Source organism: Echeneis naucrates, chromosome 14, assembly GCF_900963305.1.
Source record: "Echeneis naucrates chromosome 14, fEcheNa1.1, whole genome shotgun sequence".
Lineage (NCBI taxonomy): Eukaryota > Metazoa > Chordata > Actinopteri > Carangiformes > Echeneidae > Echeneis > Echeneis naucrates.
Window position 1 is genome coordinate 5,500,950 of NC_042524.1, and position 22,231 is coordinate 5,523,180.

General features: G+C 40.9%; 2 protein-coding genes across 2 annotated transcripts in view; one reads left to right on the plus strand and one right to left on the minus strand.

Moving 5' to 3' along the window:
* The window catches only part of ubl3a (ubiquitin-like 3a), a 32,390-nt gene extending 14,648 nt beyond the window's left edge, over positions 1-17,742 (plus strand). The window contains exons 2-5 of the mRNA XM_029519473.1: positions 10,386-10,494; positions 12,559-12,645; positions 14,052-14,129; positions 15,964-17,742. Of these exons, the coding sequence (XP_029375333.1) occupies positions 10,386-10,494; positions 12,559-12,645; positions 14,052-14,129; positions 15,964-16,016 (327 nt within the window). The 3' untranslated portion in view covers positions 16,017-17,742. The remainder of the gene's footprint in view (positions 1-10,385; positions 10,495-12,558; positions 12,646-14,051; positions 14,130-15,963) is intronic.
* A 1,696-nt stretch (positions 17,743-19,438) lies between these two features.
* or30bu1 (odorant receptor, family 30, subfamily BU, member 1) lies at positions 19,439-21,184 on the minus strand. The gene is made up of 4 exons (XM_029519727.1): positions 20,962-21,184; positions 20,223-20,400; positions 19,829-20,132; positions 19,439-19,681 (listed from the first exon to the last, which is right to left on the minus strand). Exons 1-4 carry the CDS (start codon positions 21,182-21,184, stop codon positions 19,439-19,441), a joined length of 948 nt encoding a protein of 315 aa, XP_029375587.1.
* Between the last annotated feature and the right edge of the window lie 1,047 nt (positions 21,185-22,231).

Below are 22,231 nucleotides of genomic sequence, written 5' to 3' on the forward strand. Positions count from 1 at the left end.
CCGCCTGACAAGCAGAACTTTAGGGTGCTGTAGCCGGAATGATCTTGAAACATTTTTAAATGGCTGTTGCTTTACTTTGCTTTCACACAATTTATCTGGAGAAGAAGGTGAATCAGTCCTTATCAAGCTTTATAAGCTCCAGAGGTGCGTTCCCCAGCTTACCTGCTAACTTCTATAGACATCACTTCGCTCCCTATATGACACATTTTCCTTATTTTTTTTGTTTTTGCTCAAGCAATAATGACAACCACAGTTACATATTTATTTCTGTTTGGCACTCTTCCATCCTCTTGCTTTGTGTTTCACCGGGACAGATAGAGAGGGGCAGACAGTCTAGATGCTGAAAAAGAGATGAGAGGAGAATCGATTCAAGCAATTTCACGACCTGGCCCACAGCTTCAGAAGTAGAGCCTCAGCAGCCACGTAGGCAGGCGTTTTAAGTGTTCACACAAACGTTTGTGCATTAATGTATGTGCAGACGTGTGAATGTAAAGTGTAAATTAGTCAGTGGATAATCAAAAAGAACTAAGTGGATCCTATCTCCTCATTCACATTCATATGTCCTTTCTTTGTCTGACATTTGTTGTTCCCATTTTGAATCCTCTCTCCTTTGCCTATTGTGCTCTCTCATTTCCTTCCGCTGGTCTCTTGGGCTTGCCTCCAGGAGTGTCAGCGTTTCCTATTGGGTCCTATAACATCAGACCCCGTCGTCACTGTCATGGCGTCTGTACAGCATCAGCACTTTGGTGGTGATGTCTAACACACGACTCTGCAGCTCTTTGTAGTCTTTTTCTCTCCACCAACTGTCAAACCTATCTCTTGATTGGTTGTTTCCAATTTGTTTCTTCATGTTATTTATGGTTCATGCCACATCGTCTTTGCTGTTACTTCATGAATTTATTGGGGTTTCATTCTCGCTGATTATACAGGGACAGCGGATGTGGTGATACCTTCAAGCCTGAAATGGTTACAGATGTTTAAACACACTGACAGTAATCATGTAAAGCATCTTGTTTCCATCTCTTTTCTGGTTTCCTTTTGACTTTTATAAAGTCTCCTCACTACCTGTGTTCACTGCAGGTGTTGTTCCTACAGACAAATGAGGTGTTGACATTCAAATGGATCAAAGAACACACCAGGTTGGATATGTCCAATGCTCACAGCAGCATGTTGGGCTGACATCGTGTCATTAATTAGAGCAGCTAATTGGAAATTAATTTTCCTTTAAGCAGAGTGTGACAGACACATTCTTCATAATTAACAGTACCTGGAGCCGTACGTGTACTACATGTTTGTGTGTATTTTATTAAATAGTGGCTAGTGCATACAGCTTCAAACTGTGGGATTGTTATACTGCTGTACCTTCAATGACGGTGTGATGTGTTTTTAAGTCTCACAGCTAATTCACCCCAGGCTGTTGTGTTTTTTTTATAGCAGCAGGTTTAGATGCACTGAAGTTGTCCCAGCCTATAGATTTGAAACTTGGTAATAAGTGCAAGCTATTTGTCTCAGTAATGTGTGTCGATTGCTTTGGGGTTTCATGTCATACCATCATGAATCAGTTCCAAATGTGTGAATGTGCATCAACTGGCCTCCTCCAGACTTAGTGTCAAAATGAGGAAGTTGTGGGGAGGAAATGCTGCAGAGCACTGAAGTCAAATCAATCGTCATCGCTTTAAACACTACACCCAAGTACTCATGAGTTCTGGCATCAGGTTGTCAAGTCTTTAATACGTCTAAAGCTTCTTATTGTTATTTCTTTATGCTGGGTTAAACTAACCACAGTTGGCATTTTCATAAACCTCTTGAAAAGACAGTAAATAAACACAACATCTTCTCCACACTAGTCTTTCCTCTTCAGTTTTTTTTTTGTTTGTTTGTTTGTTTGTGTGTTCTTGTTGTGGAAAAAACATCAAGCATCAAAGTGAGAGCACCCGAAGATGTTAAACCCCATATACAGTTTTTTGTGTAAATATTTACCTCTGCTTGAATCTCTTCACTGAGTTACCAAGACTGAATATTGTGATGCCGTCTTCATCAGATCACTCCTGGTCTGCAATGTTGGATGAAGCTTCCTTTGATATCTTTGCTTTCACATGCTATAAGCCATCAGAGATTAGGTTGCCAGTGGGTATTGCACAGTAGTTTACTTCAAGTTTGGCAGTGGTCCTGTTTTTAGTGAGCATTTTACTTCTATTTGGCCCTGGGATGTTGTACAGCCATTTGGAAATGTGGAGAAGCGAGATGTAGAATTGAGGCAGTGGCAGGAGGCCGCCATGCGAGGCAAACCTGTTTCCACCATTTGTGATAGCTCTGATCACAGAGAGGAAGCAAGAACGAGTGATCAAACGTGCCTACCTGACGTCTGTCAGGAGGGAGGAATGCAGCCCTGGGTGGATGGGTGCGAGTTAAGAGAGATGAGTTTTCAAAGACACCAGGAAAAGAGATGACAGCATGAAAGGGAGCTGTACCTGGTATTCTGGAGAGAGGAGAAGCAGCTGATGGATTAAAGGGTTATCTACATGTGTATGTGCAGAAGAGAATGATGAAGAGGGAGGACAGAAAGCAGGGAGCTGTCAGGTACACTGTCAGCTGCAGCACTTCTGTAACAGTTGATCATGCTCGTGACAAGAAGGAGAGGGAGTGAAAAGAAGAGTGGAGTGGTGTGCTCTGGTGAGGACGTCAGCATATCAAAGGATTGGGCTATCTGAATGACAGTAAAAAAGGACAAGGGCTTTGGGAAAGATATGAGGTATGCTGGGGGCAATTGAGTAATGAAACATACTGTAAGACTACTTAGTGAGCAGTGATAGAAGTTTAAAAGAGAAGGCAACATTTTGGTTGTTTATTTTCTTCTGGATTCAAAAGCCAATAACTGCAACAGTAAATTAATAACAGAAAACCCAATACTTTACACTGACACTTAATTTTGAGAGAAAAACTCATGCAAGAATAGCTAATATAGAATAATGAGTTGTTTGCAATAAAATTTTTAGGCCTTCCTGAAGAGCTCCAAGGGGAAGGTCTCTTTGCTTTCTTCTTTCACTTAAACTGCCACAGCATGTTTGATTCAGTCCAAAAGAAAAGATACCTCAGTTTACTAATGCTATTAGTAGCCATTAGCTGCCTCAGCCACAGGAAGTTAGCAAGCAGAGGAAGAAAGTGAAAAAAGGTCTGTGGTCTTACAATGTCTCCCTCTGAAGATACCCTCTTTAATGATTAATGGCCATAATAGAGACCAACAGGAAGAAGGTCTGCGTTTTATGTCCAGTTAACAGGCTGTTCTATTTGTTTGGAAGCACGGAACAACGGAACAACAAGGAAAAATGCTTCTGGTATTTGATTCTGGGTAGCAGGGTCACAGACGTAGCCTCAGAAGTTGGAATTTGCCCCCAGATATTGAAAACTCCTTAGCATGCAATTGGTTTACAGACAAGAAAAACCTGGAATGTTTGAAAATGTGTCTGATTGGCAAGAAATATGAATAAATTCCTGATGATGAACATGTCAGCAACGAGTTGCTCATTCGACAGATTCATAAAACAACATTCATTTGGAGTGTTTGTTCAATCTACCGTTTTGCTCTGCTTTTGGTCTTCACCAGCTCCAAAGAAAAAACATTTGGCACTTCAGCTGCAAATTTGATTCATCAGATTTCTAAGTCGTGTTTATTAAACTGATAATCTGAGCAATAATTGACTGAGAATACGCCTGGTTTGAGTCAGTGAGTCAGTTTTCTTCTGGAACATCTTGTTGTGAACTAATACAACACCGATGTCAACTCTCATTGTCCAGCTACTTCAAAGAACACCTTCCTGTTTCTTTATTAACATGGTTTATTGTCTGAGGAAATCCGAAAATCATTTGCATTTGAATCACCTCTCCTTCTTTGGAGGACAATCAGAGAATGGAAAATCTGCTTTGACTGAAATTATTGTTAAATCATTCCAGGGCTGATGTAAGTTTAGATAAATGTGCTTCACTAACAAGGCAGACAAAAAAACAAAACAAAAAAAAAAAACACATCAAATTAGTTTAAATGTCTCATTCAACCACATTCAAATAAACATATTTCTACATGACAATCATGACAAAGGAAGACAATACGATCACTGTTTGGCTTACATTACTGAAAGTGATCAGGTTACATTTGTAAAATGTTAACTGCACTGACGCATGAGCAAAAAGATGTGCCACTAAAGTTAGAGCAGCACAATTGGGAATGAATTAAATACATCTTTAATGTCATACAGCTTAAGTTGCCAAGGCCCTTACTCTGCAAGAGAGAACATATAGATAGGAAACAAATGCATGTTATGGCATCCACGTCACGTTATATCAGATACAAATTGAACTATTTCAACATACATTACTTTCAATGAATACATGAAGATTGGCATTAAAATAAAACTGAGTGATGTCAAATGTTTGTTGTATAAATATATAGACAGTCCCAGCCTGTGATCAGGCTAAAGGATTGTAAGAGTGCGTGATAACAGAATATATTATCAGTGTCCATGTATTTTCCTTTGAAATTCTGCCGACCATTTTCTGTGACAGTTTCCCAATAGGAGAGACTAAAATTAACCAACAATCCACCATTACTAATTTTTGTGTATTCACCGTTTCAGTTATTTGTATACCTCAAACCCACATCCCTGTGGTTTCATACAAAACTGAGCAGACACAAGATTTACACCTTCTTCGCAAAGTTTAACCTTATTTTGAGCCTTTCCCAGAGAGTTGGACAGGAAACTACAAACAAAAATAAAATATTCAAACACGATAAAACAAACGATTAGTTTGGAGTGTCTCCTTTTACGCTTGACTGAAAGGAACCTGTTCTGTCATTAATTGGAAGACATGTCACTGATGCTTTACAGATTTCACACAGCTTGATTAAAAATTTCCACCACTGCGACGTGACGCTGGCTCTGCCCATCCTGAAGACCTGTCTCCTGTCTGCCTTGCGCAATAGTACGGTGCATTATTACTCGGTCATGGATTACATGAGCACAGACTGAGACAACATCCACTTAGTGTACAGGCGTAAAAACGGAACTGAACGGCACAGATGACTAACTAGCTCCCTGGTTACCACGAATGTTGGCATGGCAACCGGCAGAGCATGCCTGTAGGCATAATCAGGAGAGACGGAATAAATCCTGATCTTTCAAATTGCTCGGCAGGAGCTTTATATTCATATTCATATTTATATGCCTTTATCTGAAAAGGTTGCCCTCTTCTCAGTATGTGATATACTCGGCGTTTTGCATGTATGTGAGATGCCTGTTACCAGCTGTGGGTAAAGTAGGTCAAAACAAGGCATGGCACATTAGCGACTATAGATTATCTCAATAAAGATTGCAAAGTTAATAATATATAAAATTCAGCTAGGTCAAGGCCCTTCTGTTTATTTCCAACGCTTTACTGCTTTGGAGAGATCTACTGTATCTCTCAGCACTAGCAGGTTACAGTAAGGCAGCTGTTAGGTACGAAGCACCTTTGAGTCAGAAACTATTGGGGAAGCCTCGAAGCTCAGCCTTACGTGTGATGTGTATTTATTGTGTTTTCGCCATGAAGGGTTGAAGTCTATTCTGCACAGACTCTGTAAAGCATGTTAAGGTTTTTATGGTATGGTTTGCACGGCTGTCACCCGCTGGTTATTCAAATCAAGGTTTGAAGTTTGCTGAAACATAGCTACTGCTGTAGCTGTAGTTCTGCTCTTATTTTGATCAAATTTTGTTGTACATATTTGTGCAATAACAATAAAAATGGGTTTTCTATTTCTATTTCTTTAATCCTTCTCCCCAGAATGAAAATAACCCGCTGATACTCTCAACTGGCACATTTATCTTAAGTTGTCACGTGTTAGGCTCGAAAATAAATATTAAAGAGACCACAGTTTTATGGAAGAAAATTAAACGAACATAAAAACTGCCTAAAAACTGAAGGGAGTTTTGCCCCCATCTCTTAGACACACATACCCAGAGACTTTGAAATTACAAATCCTTGCCTTGGGCTTTGTTTCTTGTATCACACTATTATCAGTCAATTATATAACACCTCTGTGTGTGTGCACACAAAGGAACAAAAAAACTATTCTATTGATAATATTGTGTTCAATATGTTGAACTCTGAATTATGTGAGGAATCAAAAGCGTTGATTTTCTTGAGCTTGTTTTATCATTTGAAGAAATTATGCTGCAGCCCCCCGAAACATGGATTCAGCTTTTTATGCAGTGACTTTTTAGTGCATTTTAATTAAAGAACACAATGAATCCCTGATATAATTTGTATGCTAATTGTTAATAATTTTGCTATAGTGCATAAAATCACGAAGACCTTGCAAAGCTGTTTTATTTGTTCAAATTTGACTAATTAAAAATGGGACAAGTGGTCCACTGGCAGCTTTTTATTCTTTTTCTTAAGGCACACTTTGTTCGCAGTTTGTCCAACAAGCCACAAATATCCTATTACTGTTTTCTGTGCTGTAGCTTTTTGTATTCAGTGAAACTCAGAAATATAGAAAGCAGTGCCTACAAGTAATTATCAATAAAATCAGAGACTGATTATTCATGTGGGATTTGTGTAGTCAAAGTGCTGTGTAGCTGCATTTTTAAATTTACTGTCAAATTTTCTCCAGGTTTAATAAGCCAGTCAAAGCGGTGGCTGCTGGATCCAGCTGGTTTTAAACAGACCACAGTCAGGCTAATCACCCACCTCCTCTCTTAAATTCATTCATACAGTTCGAAATCCACACTGACAGCAGCGGCTAACCTTACTGCTCAGACTACATATAAAGTTGCTCTAATATATTCCCACAGGAAGACTTCCCACTCTGTAATTTGTTGACTGCTGCAGAGGGTCTAAAGAGCAGCAATACACTTTAATGCTCATATAAACACAACCACACATAAACATATGCATATGTGTATCCATATGCACGCACGCACACTATATTGCCTTGAGAAAGACTTAAGAGCAGTACTCGAGGAAGAATAATTATAGGTGGCATTGAATTTCCTGCGCTCCATCATGTGCAAACAGTGGTTTATCCAGGAGGGATTGCTTAGTTCACATGTTTGCGCCATAGCGCAAGTTCGCTGCAGCCTCACATATTTGTAGCACGTCTTGTTATTTGATTATTTTGTGAAGTCGTGAAGAATAGAAGCTGCTGCAGTAGGATGTTGTAGCATTTCAAAGCAACACATCTCACAGTTTCCTAACTGCTCCACAAACTGGTCATTTTCGTAGAGCTTATCAGTAGAGAGGAGATGCTGCGTGTATGCATGGCTGCAGTAGTGTGTCCTGTATATGTATGTTTGATGCCTGTATCCTCTCCACATACCTGGAGCTCTTGTGTCTCTTCCAGTAATTGAATGTGCCTCCCTGAGATGGCTCTGAAACCACATTAGCAGCCCCTTTGTGTCTGATAGTCAGTGACCCTCAAGAAAGACCTTGATTCAGTTAGAGTCAAAATTTAGAAAATAGGATGACACAAGGAAATAGAGGAAAACTGCCCAGCAAAAGCTCATCCTAAACTGATAGAAAAAAAAAAAAACAACCTTAACATGCAGAGAGGTGTTGCTACCAGAACATCTTCAAAGCTCCTTTAAGTCTCGAGAGTTATACCAATCTTTGAGAAGATAAGCACCCGTTTGGGGTGTGGATGATGATGGAGGATGCTTTCTCTGTAATGTGTCTCAAGGAAGAAAACTGAGAGTGAAAGAGAGAGAGAGAGAGACAGAGAGGGAGATGGGGAAGCAACGATAGATAGAGGTGAGACAAGCAAGTGCAGAGATTTAAAGATGTGCACGTCAGCAATAAGCAGGGAAAAGGTGAGTTTCATACAGGCTAGCACACTCCCTGCTGTTATTCTGTCCTTGTGCATTCCTCCACTGTATATATTGTGCAGCATGAGAGATTGACAGAGTGGGGGAGAGAGATACAGAGTGGAACAGACAGAGGGGGGGTGGGGGGGGGGGGGTGGGGGGGGGGGGCGGGGTGCTGCAAGGAGAAGAAGACAATATGACACAATGGAAAATGGGCAGGAAGGAGGTGGGTGGGTACTGGTGGGTTTTTTTTATGGGGGGAGGGTGTAACGCTATCTTGTAGGTGTTATCAGGTTAAGCCACCCACCACTGGCTGTCGCCATGGAGACACCATGGTAACGGCCAGGTGTTCAACCAGGAAGGCGAAAGACCTTGGTTGTGCAAAGGGGCTTCCTCGGTGTATTGTCTCAGGGGGTACGTGATGCAGTAACATATATTTTGCATTGAGCATACGGAGTAGATACACATCATTACTGTATGTTTACGTCACTGGTGTTTTGTGTTTGGGTGTTTATGTGTGTCTGTATGGCTCTTCCATGCTTAAACCTATAAGCTGATTTGATAACATGCTTACCGAGATCTGTGTTTCAATCCGTTGGTGTTAACTCTGTTACATCACTGCAGCAGCAGTGCTCTGAGCGTGTGTGTGTGTGTGTGTGTGTGTGTATACGTATTCATGTGTGTATGCGTATTCATGTGTGTATGTTGCTCAGCAGAGTAAATTTGGCGAAGGGAGGGGTGGGGGGTGTGGATACTCGGCACATGGAAACACACTGGCAACAATGACACACACGTGCCTGTGCCATGCACATGCACTGCAGGCCAGACACACACACACAAACTACAGACCACAGACCTTCTGCTCTGGCTCTGTAAGGCACACTTTTCCACCGCTAGACACACGTCATGTCAAAGATAACCCCCTGAGCTGCATCCTAATGCCACACAATTTCATCGGCATTTAAATGAATGGTTGTGAATGCAAAACAATTCATTATGTTCAGGTCACTTCTGTATTTGGTCTGTTCAAGGTGAGAGATGAGAAATAAGATGTGGGACTTCTGCTAAAAGTCACACCAGTGAAATGTATCAATGAATTTATCTCCATCTTCATCACTTGTTGGCTTGTTTATAATGGTATGACAGGAGGAAGAAACACACATTGTGATTGTTGGGTTGATGATTGCTGTAATTTAGAAGCCCTAGACAATTGTAATGATACTGATTTGGAGTCAGTTTTGTGTATGATACTCATATAGTTGATAGTGTGTAATGGTTTTAAATGTTAGACATACAATCGACTTGCTGTGAAATGTTCATTCAGTATTTCATTTTTTTATTATTATTATTTCAGTCAAGACATGTCAATGGAAAGTTAATGTGATAATTAATAATTACTGTAAGTCAACTGCCAATCCACATCCTTGTTTAAAACAACCATTGTCAAAACAAATAAAAATAAACCAAAAAATAAATAATTTAGCATTTAGCCAACATAATTTGATCCAGGAATATGTAGGAATTTGTGTTTTTATCAAAATGGTGCTGTTGCCTGCTAATCTGTTCTGTGGAGTTCAATATTTATTCTTTTCTGTCTGCCATTGCTAAATGAATCTGTGTTGGTTGACGTTGTGTGTGCAGTATCTCGTGTTTGTGCGTCTCAGTCATGTTAATAATCTTAATGCCTGTAGCTGAGCCCATAATGAGCTGCTTAAGTGTGGCTGGTTCCCTACCAGCTGCAGAAGAGCCGTTCAGAAGCTGACTCTGACCTTTGGCCTCCGTGTAAAGGAGACAAAGGAAAGAGGACTGGCCCGTTGGGAAAAAGAACCTCACTCCATTAGTGATTTCTTATTTTCCTTACTTCCACCAAGGACCTCTGGGGTCAGCTGTTTCAGGGCGGGTCTCGTTTTTTAATAACGTTCACTGTGAAACCCAAGCAATTTGTTCATGTTTTTGAGCTGTTTTACACAGTGAGAGCAGTTGTGTTGAAATTACAAAGATAAGTAGCTGAACTCAGAAGTAATATAAATGACTCAATGGCTGCAACCCAGATATTTTTATTATTGTACTCCAAGGCAGGAAATAAATACAAAATGAAAAATAAGAGCAATGAAAATGTAATTGGAAAATGTGGTGTTAATGAATGAAACCAAATAGTGTTAAATGTTTTACTCTCATTAATAACGTATGGTGATATATATGGGATAAGGAAGACGTCTGGTTACTGAGTGGTTATGGGGAGAAGGTAGCGCTGTGCCACTTAGAGACAGAATTGGGAAATAATGGCAAGAAAACAGAGTCGGAGGGATTAGAGAAGTAAAGAGGAAGTTTTGGAGACAGATGGGAGCTGATCCCGAGGAAAGGCTCTCCTCAGGGTCCTCATATCCTTCTCGTGTTGTCTATGAAATGACTCCACTTCAGTCTGTCTGCTTCCTGATTACACAGTATCTAATGCGACATATCAGAATTGTTTCATTTCCTTTGAATGTGTCTAAATGCTTCCCGTGCACATTTCTGATGTTCTTTCCCTGGTTTTTCTGTGTGTTGCAGATAAACCTGCGGCTCATTTTAGTCAGCGGGAAGACGAAAGAATTCCTCTTCTCTCCCAATGATTCAGCTGCAGACATTGCCAAACATGTCTATGACAACTGGCCGATGGGTAAGCATCTCCGTTCAGATACCACAGAAAAAAGGGCAGTAGTTACAGAGGAAAATGCAGCCTCATGGAGACGATAACTGAAAAACGTCCTGAATAAAATCATCCTGCAGTGATGCATAAATGTCTTTTTTCTTCATTGCCATTGAAATAATGGTTGAGGTGAGGCAGAAAGTATTTAGCTGTGTAATGATTAGGAGTCAAAGTAGCATCAGACAGAAAGAGAAGAACTTAAATGGTGTTTACATACTGTACCTGCTTGAGTTGCTGCATCTTTAATGCGACAGCAGAGATAAAAACGAACTCCAGGTCACCGTTAGCAGAGAGTCTGTTGAGGTGAGCAGTGAGTTGACGGTTTGTTGGCCAGAGGCAGCAGTGATTAGCAAGTGTGGTCGCAATGGCCACGGCATTTTCCTGACAGCACGAGGCTGTGATGTTCACTGGAGCATTCAGAACTACACCAAAACAAAACTTATTGTTTCGCTGCGGACAGTGAGTCAGCTGCTCACGCTCAGAAGAATTTGAGTTACTCTCAATGATTTTATTCAACTTATCCTGCATTTTCAAACGGAGCTACAACTACATGCTAAAAGTGATAATGGTGAGTTTGCGCTGTGTCCAGGTGAAATGCTGCCAGGTTTGTCAGGCGAGAAATACGTCACCCAAAGAAGGAAGTGGTTATTTGAACCAACATTATATTTCTTTACTCATGTGTTAGGATGCACAAAGCATACCGGTCTCTGAGCTGCATTATTTAAACTCGATATCCTTGTGCTTGTGTGATCAGAATGTCTGCATCACATTAACTGAAAATATAAACCAACACATTTCTGTATGCAGCTTCTCATATATTAAATAGAACATTTGCTGTTTTTGCCGCAATCTTAGCTTTGTGTAGTTTTGTCAAAAATATAAATAATTTAGCTGCTAATGTTCTTGGAAACCAGATGATCTGCGTTATTCTGGCTATGTTTTCCACAACAAGGGTTATGGAAACGATCCCAGAGAGCTGAGATCACATTCAAACCCACTGTATGGGAATGTGCACGTCTTTGGTGAAGGGTAATTAGATCTCCTTCTCTCAGCCTGATTATCATTGCATACAGGAATGTGGGATTGCAGTGCAGCCACCTCCTTTCTATAATACACCCACTCCCTAAGTGCTGCCGCGCTCATTTGATACCGCCGACCTTAAACCACCTTCAGATCTGAACGGCCGGTTTTTCCTTTTCCCACGGTGCTCTGAGGGCAGACCTGTTCAGCAGAAGCCCACCCTGCGTGAAAAACTATAAATTACCCTGATGGTCCACAGATTCTGCTCCTCGAGAGGAGTTTTCCTTTCTAAATGTTCCTCCCTGACAACAGATCTGAACCCGGTTAGACCCAGAGCAGGCGTTCAGTCAGCACCAACACCCTCTTGTTTAGCTGGATACAAACATCTGGTGGCCAGACTCTGCTGCTGTATAACCCCCCTACTCCTCCTGCTGTTTTCTCTCTCTTTAATGTCGTCACTTTTGTCTTCAGCTCTTCCCCAGCCACACCTTTTCTTCACTTGCTTTAGGAGTCTTTCTCACATTGAGTGGTGAATTCCACAAAGCCCACATATTATATATATTCTGTGTCTAATAATCTGAAATGAAGACCATTCATTTCCTAAAATATCATCACTGCGGTGGTGGAGGCTCATTCTTTCCACAATGCAATGACAAGATTTCTTTTCATTATACACCATGTCTAAAGTCGAGACTCCTTAACTACTCATGTCACATCTGAAGTGCTTGTTTTGAGAGTGGCAGCCTCCACTTGCAACATTCAATTAGATAGTATTTCATTTAATACGTCCTTTAAATCAACTTCAGCCACAGGCAGGAACAAAAAGGTTGTGAAATGCTTATTTGTTTAGTTTAATTTAACCTGAATGTGCTGACTTAATGTTTGATAGATTATAGAACAATAAAAATGATGATGATTTGGCGAGGGAAAGATAAACTTTCAGTGACAATGAGGAAGAAAGTAAATAACAGGATGACTCTCTTTCCATCTCTCTCTGCCACATTTTTCTTTCAGACTGGGAGGAAGAGCAGGTCAGCAGTCCTAACATCCTGAGGCTGATCTACCAGGGACGTTTTCTACATGGCAATGTAACACTAGGAGGTGAGAAAACACAGAAAGTACACCCCCCTCCACAAAAAAAAAAAAGCTGTGTGTTTGTAGACATACACATAAAATCACAGCAGTGTGTTGCTGGAAAGTTCTTTGCTGTTTCATCCTTTTTCCTGAGCTGCTGAACAGAGGTACCTCAGTGCTCCAGACAAGCCTGCTTTGACGGGGGAGAGGGAGGAGAGAGGAAATACAGAAAAAGAGGGGAAAGAGACTGGTCAGGAAAGGGGCAAGGCTGGCGTTGGAGTAGACCTCAGGCAGTACAAAGAAGAGACAGAAAAGGGGGATGGATGGGGGTTGAAAACTAGGGCCATAAGTGAGCAGAAAAGGGGGGATGTCTTCTTTTGAGGCAGCTCTCTCTGCTTCCTCCTTCTTAATCCAATTTTGATTTGACTGTTGTTTTGTGTGTTTAGCGGTGTTATGGCCGTCCCTAACGCTTTTACACCCGTCACTATCACTTCCATCTATCTGATTATTCCCTTATCGATGGTTTAAGGTGTTGTTAAGCCACCACAAAAATCCCAGTGATTTGAAGACGCAAACACTGCCAATGGTCACAAACTCACACACACACACACACACACACACACACACACAAAGGCTCGCGTCACATGATTGGCAAACTGTTTTGCAACTAACTACATTTTAGTGTGTGATTGCTGAGGTGCACATGTTCCATCAAATATCACAGCAGGAATAATGTCTCTTCTTAAATTATAAAGCGTAGAATATATAATATAATATAATTTCTTTTCATTTTGGTGCAGATAAAGAGCTTTCAGCAGATATCCAGTGCAATGAGATGAGCATCATGCTCATTTCATTATTGTTGTGTAGCAACGGCAATTAAAGTGGGAGAATTTATTTGAAATCAATACCACAATATTGACAAGGATATTTCAATATTGCAATATGGAAAATCTGTTTAAATAATCACTGAGGTCCAAAGCAATGGCTCTGCTACACGTGCATGTCATCAAATTCTTCCCTCGCATTGAATGAAAATGTTGATAGATAATCGTTGATTTGGCCATGTGATTATTTCATGACTACGCATTTTTAATTCTCCCACTGATGATGAAAATTTTATTTTTCCTCTCAAGTGAAAACATTTTTGGACGTTCAGTTGTTTGGTTTGCATGAAGATGAGCATTCAGAGCTTTTCCTCACCTGTATATATGATTATTCTGAAACAAAATAACTTTACAGTGAGATGTTAAGGAGCCGTTTTTACAGATAATTCATTCCATTAATTAAGTCTTTCCAGTGTAAGGTCATTGGTATCACACCACCCTGGAGATTCAGGTGACGCTGATGTTGATTGATTTTGTAAAGATTTACGGTAGTTCACTGAATAACCTCGTACTCTCTGTCTGTCTCTCTCACTTTTACCCTGCTAGCCCTCAAACTGCCCCTGGGGAAGACCACAGTGATGCATTTAGTTGCCAGAGAGACCTTGCCTGAGCCAAATTCCCAAGGTAACCAGCTCTCCTTCTCCCTCCTTTCCTTTCAGACGGACTTTCACACTCTGAACAACCTTAAATGTTTTGCTTGCAGCCATTATTTATCTCTACACATGGCTTCTCTTTTAGGAAGAGCCACTGATCCAAATAATTGGCTCTCTTAAGTGTGTCCCCAAGATACAGCACATTGTGTTACATAGCTAATCATATTAGGTGACGAGTGTTTTGCACGTTTGTGCAGTAGAAAGTGATTTTATGCAAACATGTGGACAATAAGGAGGTGTCCCCACCCATGTCATGGTGTAGCTGTGTGTGTGTTACTGTGTGTTACTGCTAAATTTATGTTCTCCTGACAAAGAGATTCACCACCAAGATCTGGTATCACTCTTTACTTATAACCGGTGATGAACATAAAGCAGTAAGTTTCTTGTTTATGGTTTTCAAACATCACAAACCCAATGTTATATTTTAGGAGTCATTCAGTCACTTCATTAAACAACTTTATCACTGCAGACGATGTTTTCTTCCTTGACAACAGGTTCTCTTTTTGAAAGAGTAACCAAAGTTTAAACATCAGTTGAGCTTAGTTAGTTGGATTCTCCCTAAACATAACATTTGGGGTTGAAATATTTTCCTCACTGTGTCTCTGCCATGAAACATTTTAGCTGTGTTGCTGTAATCAGCAAACTTAAAGTACAGAGTTGTAGAAAGTTAGTTTAAAGAGTTCATACTTTTATCTTTCAACATATACTGATCTGTCAACTTTACAAACTATAATAATCCAAAAAAAGTAAAAATCATGATAGAAATCTGTTTTTTTTAATCAACCAACCACCTAATTGCACAAACGTGCAAAACACTCGTCACCACCTAATCAACCAACACATTCAGGCTGTTTGTGTACAAAAGTATCTGTGACCTCTTGTACAAGTGAATGAGGAAATACAGAGAAAAGTGCGAGTGTTTATTCTGGCTGGCCCCCAAAACCCCAAACCTGCACCCTTGGTTCAGAGGCACAACGATGGTCACGTGATGTCCTGTCTTCGGTTTGACTAATTTGCAGTGCATTCTGGGTAAAATGAGCGAACGATGATGTCAGGAAAAATAAATAATTATCCAAATCCAGCAGCAAAGCTGTGTCTTGTGGATGAACAATTACAAGACAAAGTTCATTTGGGACCAAAGTGAAGAAAAATGTGATTGGTGGAGATTCGCTTCAGAGGCTGACAGGAAATGAGTCTCCGATCCAAAATGGTCGGATTCCCTCTCAGTCCGGTCATGGAGCAGGACCAAATAAGATCATCTGGTAAAATCAAAATGAATGCAGATGAATGACCTTTAAGAAAAGTTATCCTCTTAACATTCACCACCTGATCAGCGCTGCAGCTCCACTCACTGCGGACGAACTCACAGTACAGTCAGTCTCATTTACGCATTTTTCTCTTTCTGCTTGCTTAAAAAGTGTAATGGAGATTTTATTGACCCATAAACTATCCGTGCCAACCTGAGCTGTGTTGATAAGATCCTGTAACTCCGGTTAATGACACTAAATCTGGGACATATTCAGAGGGGACTGATCGATGCCTTTTTAACATCACTGGGTCACAGTTATGTTTACACGACGAACAACTCAATCTGGAGCCTGTTTCAGTCTCAGGGGAGAAAAAAGAGGCAGTTTAGTCTGAATGGAGGGAAAGGATGTGTGCACCGGCTGAGCTCTGCAGAGCTGTCTGCAGAGCTCATTTAAAAGGTTTTCACTTGATTTCTCACCATGTACACGTGGCTGCTTACATGTATGAGAGTGTAGGACCGAGGTTTTGTGTTGAGGATGATGTTTGTGTGTTTCCAGGTCAGAGGAACAGAGAGAAGACTGGGGAGAGTAACTGCTGTGTCATCCTGTAAAAACACACCCCCAACCCCAGACCCCCCTCATCTGTTCTCACCTTCACCGTTCTGGACCTCGTGAGCTTGTCCCCTGTCCTGCAGCACACACACACCCACCTTCTTTCTTTTCCTTCCCTCTCACACACACATGTTGGGGCAGCAGGCTCAGGCTGATCCAGGACTCAGAGTTGCGAACAGGAAATTGATTAACAATACAGCTGATTTTTTTTTGCTCTATTTGATTTTTGTCATCACTGAAAATTAGAGGAAGGAACTGGATATGCATGTTTGTTTGTTTGTTTGTTGTTTTTTTAATGCACACCTTTTTAAGCCTTCTGCTATACACACGTGCGCATACATGACAGAGTCACACAGACCCACGCACACATCAGGCCGTCATCTTCAGCTGGTCTGCTCAAAGTCAGCATCTAACTGGCTCCTCATTCTAGCTGCTTGTAATAGTAACACAGTGCCCAATTTTGTGTGTGTGGCCTTGTTTTCTCATACAGACCGCTGAGAATTTTAACCACTAACAACTCACCAACATGTAAACACACACACACACACACAAGATGACACCCTGTCTACACATTCAGCCATATGTGCTTGTGTGATCTCCTTCAGTGCAGCAGATGCAGCTTAGACGTGCCTGTTCAGAGAACTCAAACCAGGACACACATACACACCGGTGTCCTTTGTACTGCCCTCCTCTGCGTGTGCCCTTATAGGTCACAGGGGAGAAATGATCCCACTTTATCTGCAGAGCGCCGTAGAGTCCGATCATCCTCCTCTCTCAGCCTAAACAAGCAAAACAAACAACAAACAACCGATGTTGGTGGTCTTGTATTTGGTTATTTGTTTGTCCACGACATTTGTGACTGTGTTTTGACAGTCCATGCATATTACAGACCAACCAGTGTTGTGATTAATAAAACATCACGCTAGTTCTCTTCCCGCCCCGGCCCCCACCCCTCCCCCCACTCCAGGAAAAGCTTGTCGGGCTGCCATTTTTCGTCTCAACAGTGTTGTTTCGGATTTCTCCCTGACAATGGCTGTTCTAGCAGGGAAATTAGCTCTGAATGAAAAAGAAAAAGCTACTTATTTGTCTTAATTTGCGTCTTACTCTCTCCTTAATTCTCTCTCTGCGTTAATACATCCATTTGCACAACTGAAGCATGTGCTCCTTCATCAGATTAATAAAAATGTATAAAAAAGTTTTATGGTTTTATTTTATATTTTTCCAATGGAAGTAATGCTCCAAATTAAGGTAACGTGTAGATTATATTTAATATGAATCTTATATAGAAAATGATGGCTCTAGATCTTGTTGATATACAGTATATTGGTGTTTAGTCTATGATTGTGTCTATGGTTAGCTTCTGGCCAGTTCACAGTCACTCGCTGACGTCTTGTGCTTAACAGCAGCAAAATCTCCCTAATCATCAACAGACTGACTGTTTATTTTCTTTCTTCTGTGCTCTTTTGCTATCTTTTTTTTTTCATTTGTTTATAATTTAATGTAATCCTTTTTTCTTGGTTTTGTGGTTTTTTGCTTTAAAAGAATCGCTTTGTAACAGCAGTAGGTCTTAAAAAAAAAAGATATTGTTTATATTGATCAGGGTTCAAATCTGTACAGAGATAAATGTTTTCAAACCAATTGTAAATAGCACTAATGCACCCTCTCCCTCCTCCAAACTTCAAAATGAAATACATCTGTAAACTAAATAAAGGTTATTGAAGTGCACCGCCTTTTGTCGTCACTCTCTTCCAATTAGATGCCTCAACTCACCTTCACCTTTCTGAATTTTCATGTTTTTCCTGCACCTGCGTGGGTTCAGACGTGACTCTAACTTGCTGGTTGACTTGAGTGTGAGGTGAACGGTTGTTTTGGTCCGTATCTGTATATGTCATGGACGTCTAATATCAGCTGCGATTGGCTGAACTCATTTAACACAAATTAACTCGGTCCCTAAGTAGCGCTCGACTAAAGGCACTTGTTTCCTCTTTGTGTGTGTCCGACTGTGTTTCCTATGAGTTGATAGACAACACATTCTCATCTGATTAAAGCTTGGTTACCCCATAGCTCAGGCAGACAACAATCAACATGAAAGCTGATTTACTTTCCATGCAGTTAAAAAAAGAAATGAAAAAACATCAATTGCGTAATTTTTCTGTGGCAACCGCGAGATGCTGTTGAGTCACTTGTTCAGTTTGCTTATCAGCCGCTGGGCCAACATGGAGCAGGAAAAGCTGCTGTTCTGAGCCTCCTAAAGATGCTGCTTTATTGTCGGGAGAGTTTGAATAGAAATACTTGAAATATTTGTAGTTTAATCAAATATCTGATGAAAAGAGGACTGCACTGTTCTGTTGCCTTCACTGACCTCCTACAGGGTTTTATCTTTTCTCTCTGTTCCCTGCAGTCACGCTGTGTCCACACAGTGACTAATGTGGGCCAGATATTCAACATGAATATGTGTGTGTCCCTCACACACAGTCTGGCTGCAGGCAGAGAGGATTGTGGTTACAGTAGTACCACTCAGGATGGCACAGCCTTTTTATTTGTGTGACATTAAACCCCTCAGTGTTGCTGCTGCCTGGCCTCTGAACAATACACCAGTCTCTTCACACAAACTGACGATTGTTTCAAAAACTGTGTGCGGAAACAGTTTGCAGCATCATTTAAATACATCTGACATCTACAACAGCAACATTGAAATTCATGACTCGACAGCATCTATAAACGTCGAAGCAGCTGGTATGATTTTCTGAATCTGATGCCACTGAGTGCAACAACAGAGCGGGCATGGGTGTGCATGTATGAAACTGCATAGCAAATATTCACATTCAGGTGGATTATATAGACAATAATATAATTACAGGTTGACATTCATCCAGCTAAACATGCCAAGGCCTGATTTTTTGCTGAGTGTGCAGCTCATTGCAGTGAGACATGAGGATGTTGCCACCTTCTGTCCGATTACCTGTACAGCATCATTATGTGTCATGAAGTACCAGTACAAATGCACCCCCGTGCACAGCGATGTGGAGAATAGCTTTCATCAATCTTCTTATATTGTGGGAGTTGGATTATTTCAAACTGAAAAACCTTCAGCTTCTTCCTCCCGTGATACACATTGTTTCCTGCGTTTGCAATGTACACAAATGTCTCAGTCCTGTCGCTGTGGGCGGAACCTGCAGAGGGACTTTTTTTTTTTTTTAATTTTTGAAATGAAGAACTATTGTTTCACATGCAGGAGTGAAAATAGCACAAAACGGAAGAATGTTTATGAATGTACTTTGGCTAACAACTGAACCAAAAACATGTTCTTCATATTTCTTACCATTCATACATCAGTCGTTAAATTTCTGTCTAAATACAGGGTGAGGCAAAGGTTGTCACATGCCGCTGTGACGTGGTGACAGATGGTTTGGCCGTGCTTTCATTTTGATTTCAGCCACCAGTGTCTGAGTATTTGCTTGATCTCCTTGGTCCTCAGACAGTAGATGAATGGGTTGATCAGTGGAGGGAGAATACTGTAGAAGAGGGTGGTGGCTATACGCTTGTCAGGGGTCATTGTCAGGTTAGGAAAGAAAGGTGTTGAGTAGACAAAGAAACGAGGTATGTAGTAGATAAAAATGATACAGCCCTGGGTGGCACAGGTAGAGAAGGTCTTCATTCTCCCCTGAGAAGAACAGCATCTTGGGGTTAAAATGAGTCATGAATGATAAAGTAAAAAGATGCATGTCAGAAGATAAACTGTGTCTTTCAAAAACATCATGGTTTAAAGATTTAAAAATACAGCATTAGGATAGAAAGAGCAGAACCTCACCTCTCCTCTGGCCATACGCAATACTGAGATGATGATGCAAATGTAAGAGAAGATGATGAATCCTAAAGGAACATAAAGGATGAACATCGCTGCACCATAGCCGGGGCTAAAATGTCGACGCAGCTCCCCGCACACCAGAGGAGTGAACGACATGGTGTCACAGAAGGCACTCATGATTTGGTTGGAACCGCAAAACATCATCCTGGAAAAGTTGACGGTGTTAATTCCAGGGAATACGTGCGCCACCACCCAGGAGAAGAGAGTCAAGCCTGTCATGGTTTGGTTTGTCATCAGCGTCGGGTACCTGAGGAGAGGATGAGCAGACGATGGACAGGTGAAGAAAAAAAAAAGAAAGAGCATTCATTCCAGGGCTTCGAGGTGAGGCTGAGCAAACCTGAGAGGAAAACAGATGGCCAAATATCTGTCCAGAGCCATGGTCCATAAAATCAGGGAGTTCAAGGAACCAAAATAGTGGATCATGTGCCTTTGGAAGAGACAAGTGTGGAAGGCCAGACGCCCATCATTCCACCAGTAGCGAGCAATTAGTTTGGGCAAAGCCACTGTGGCGAAACCTAAAAGATAAGAGAGAGTGGTTAAGGTGAAGCAGACGGCACGTGACGGCTCTGCCGTTTTCCTCAAATGAAAAAACAAACAAACAAAAACTAAAACAACCGTATTCATAAAAATGTACATTCATTTTCAAACCTATTGACTTAAATGACAGAAACATTAAATCCTTCACAGTCAAAAGTATAAAATACTACAGACTTTATACTACTGGGTGAATTTTACGGCAGAGTTTAATTCATTCAGGTGTTCTTTTTAAAATTTCCATTTCAGGACTGCAGGTCAGTAATTCATTTTTCAAACAGTTTCTGGTCAAACAAAAGACAGCAGGCGGATGTTGCTGAACGCAGAACCTTTGCCTCTCTGCACTCAAGGCCAGCAGTGGAGATTTATATATTTACTAAGAAAGTCTGTGCTTGTTTTGCTGTTCCAAATAACCAAGTGTTGACTTTAGAGAGTATTTTTTATTTTTATTTTTTTTTAAAGAAAAGCAGTGTAACATCTAATCCACCAGACCCTGGGAACAGAAGACAAGCGGCAGGTGTGGTCAACAATACAATATTTACCGACGTCAGAGAGGGCCAGGCTGACCATGATGATGTACATGGGCTTCTGGAGACTCTGCTCCAAAGCGAACACCACCACCAGCAGGAGGTTGCCCACCACCGTGGTCACATAGATGAAGAAGAAGAACCACGCCACAACGGCAAAATACTCGGGCTGGAGACTTGGGAAGCCCACAATGAAAAACTCAGACACACCAGTGTAGTTCTCATCCAGCTGAAACATACTGAAGGCAGAAACAATCAGGTAGAGTTAGAGCACACGGCGGAGAAGAGATGAACGTCAGCACTCACCTCAACAGATGGCTGTCACAGTGGGACAAGCAGGAGCAGCAGCTCTCATCTTTATAAAGAGCAGACAGGAAGTATGCTCATGCAAAAAAAAAGAAAAAAAGATTGCACTAAAGTTTTCTGAATAACTTTTCCAGCTCTCCATAAAATTAAGCCTTTTGTTTGGTTAATTTTTTTTTAAACTGTATCAAAGTGATCTGAGAAATAAAAAACAAGCTATCATAGCAGTGCATTCATCACATTTTAGTTGTGGACTGGAAGAGCCTTGAACCTGCATTGGAGTCTATGGGAAACTTTTACTTCACTAAATGTCTCCATGATTATTTTATGGTCTCGGACTAGTTCCAGCTCTTCCTCAAAACTCATTATTTTGAAATTATATTCCCATTTTGAGGAAAACGAACAAACAAAATCGCACCTACTAATTATAAACCGGAAGTCTGACTAATTGATGACGTCACCGCGTTGGTCAAGGTGTGACCAGGTAGGTTACTGGTATGGTATTTATTATATAACAAAATAAATGGAGAATGCATTTGTTCGGCCATTCATTGTCATTAACACTAGTTAGTCCCTTCGAAATGGACTGCTAGCTAACTGGTTAGCTGAGCATGCTAACCAGTTAGCTAACTGGTTCGGCTGACGAACTGATGACATTATTTTTGACGTATAACATAACTATTGCTTACCATTTATTTGGAAACCGGCAGAGCGCCTGCGAATGACATATTTCTGCTCCTCGGGAACACCCACCGGATAGTGGCCGTAGTTTTCATAATTCACGAACTCGTTGAACACAAGTTTGTCCATTTTACCATAAAGAACATACACTCACATGACAAACGCTCATCCTGGCCGCCCGAATGGGAAGCTGGGTTGGGAATTAGTTTATGTCCTGGGTTAGTTCAGAGTAAGTGCGTGATTTATACAAAAGTCAATGATCCATTCAATGAACACTTAAAATATTTTTTTATGAAAGCCT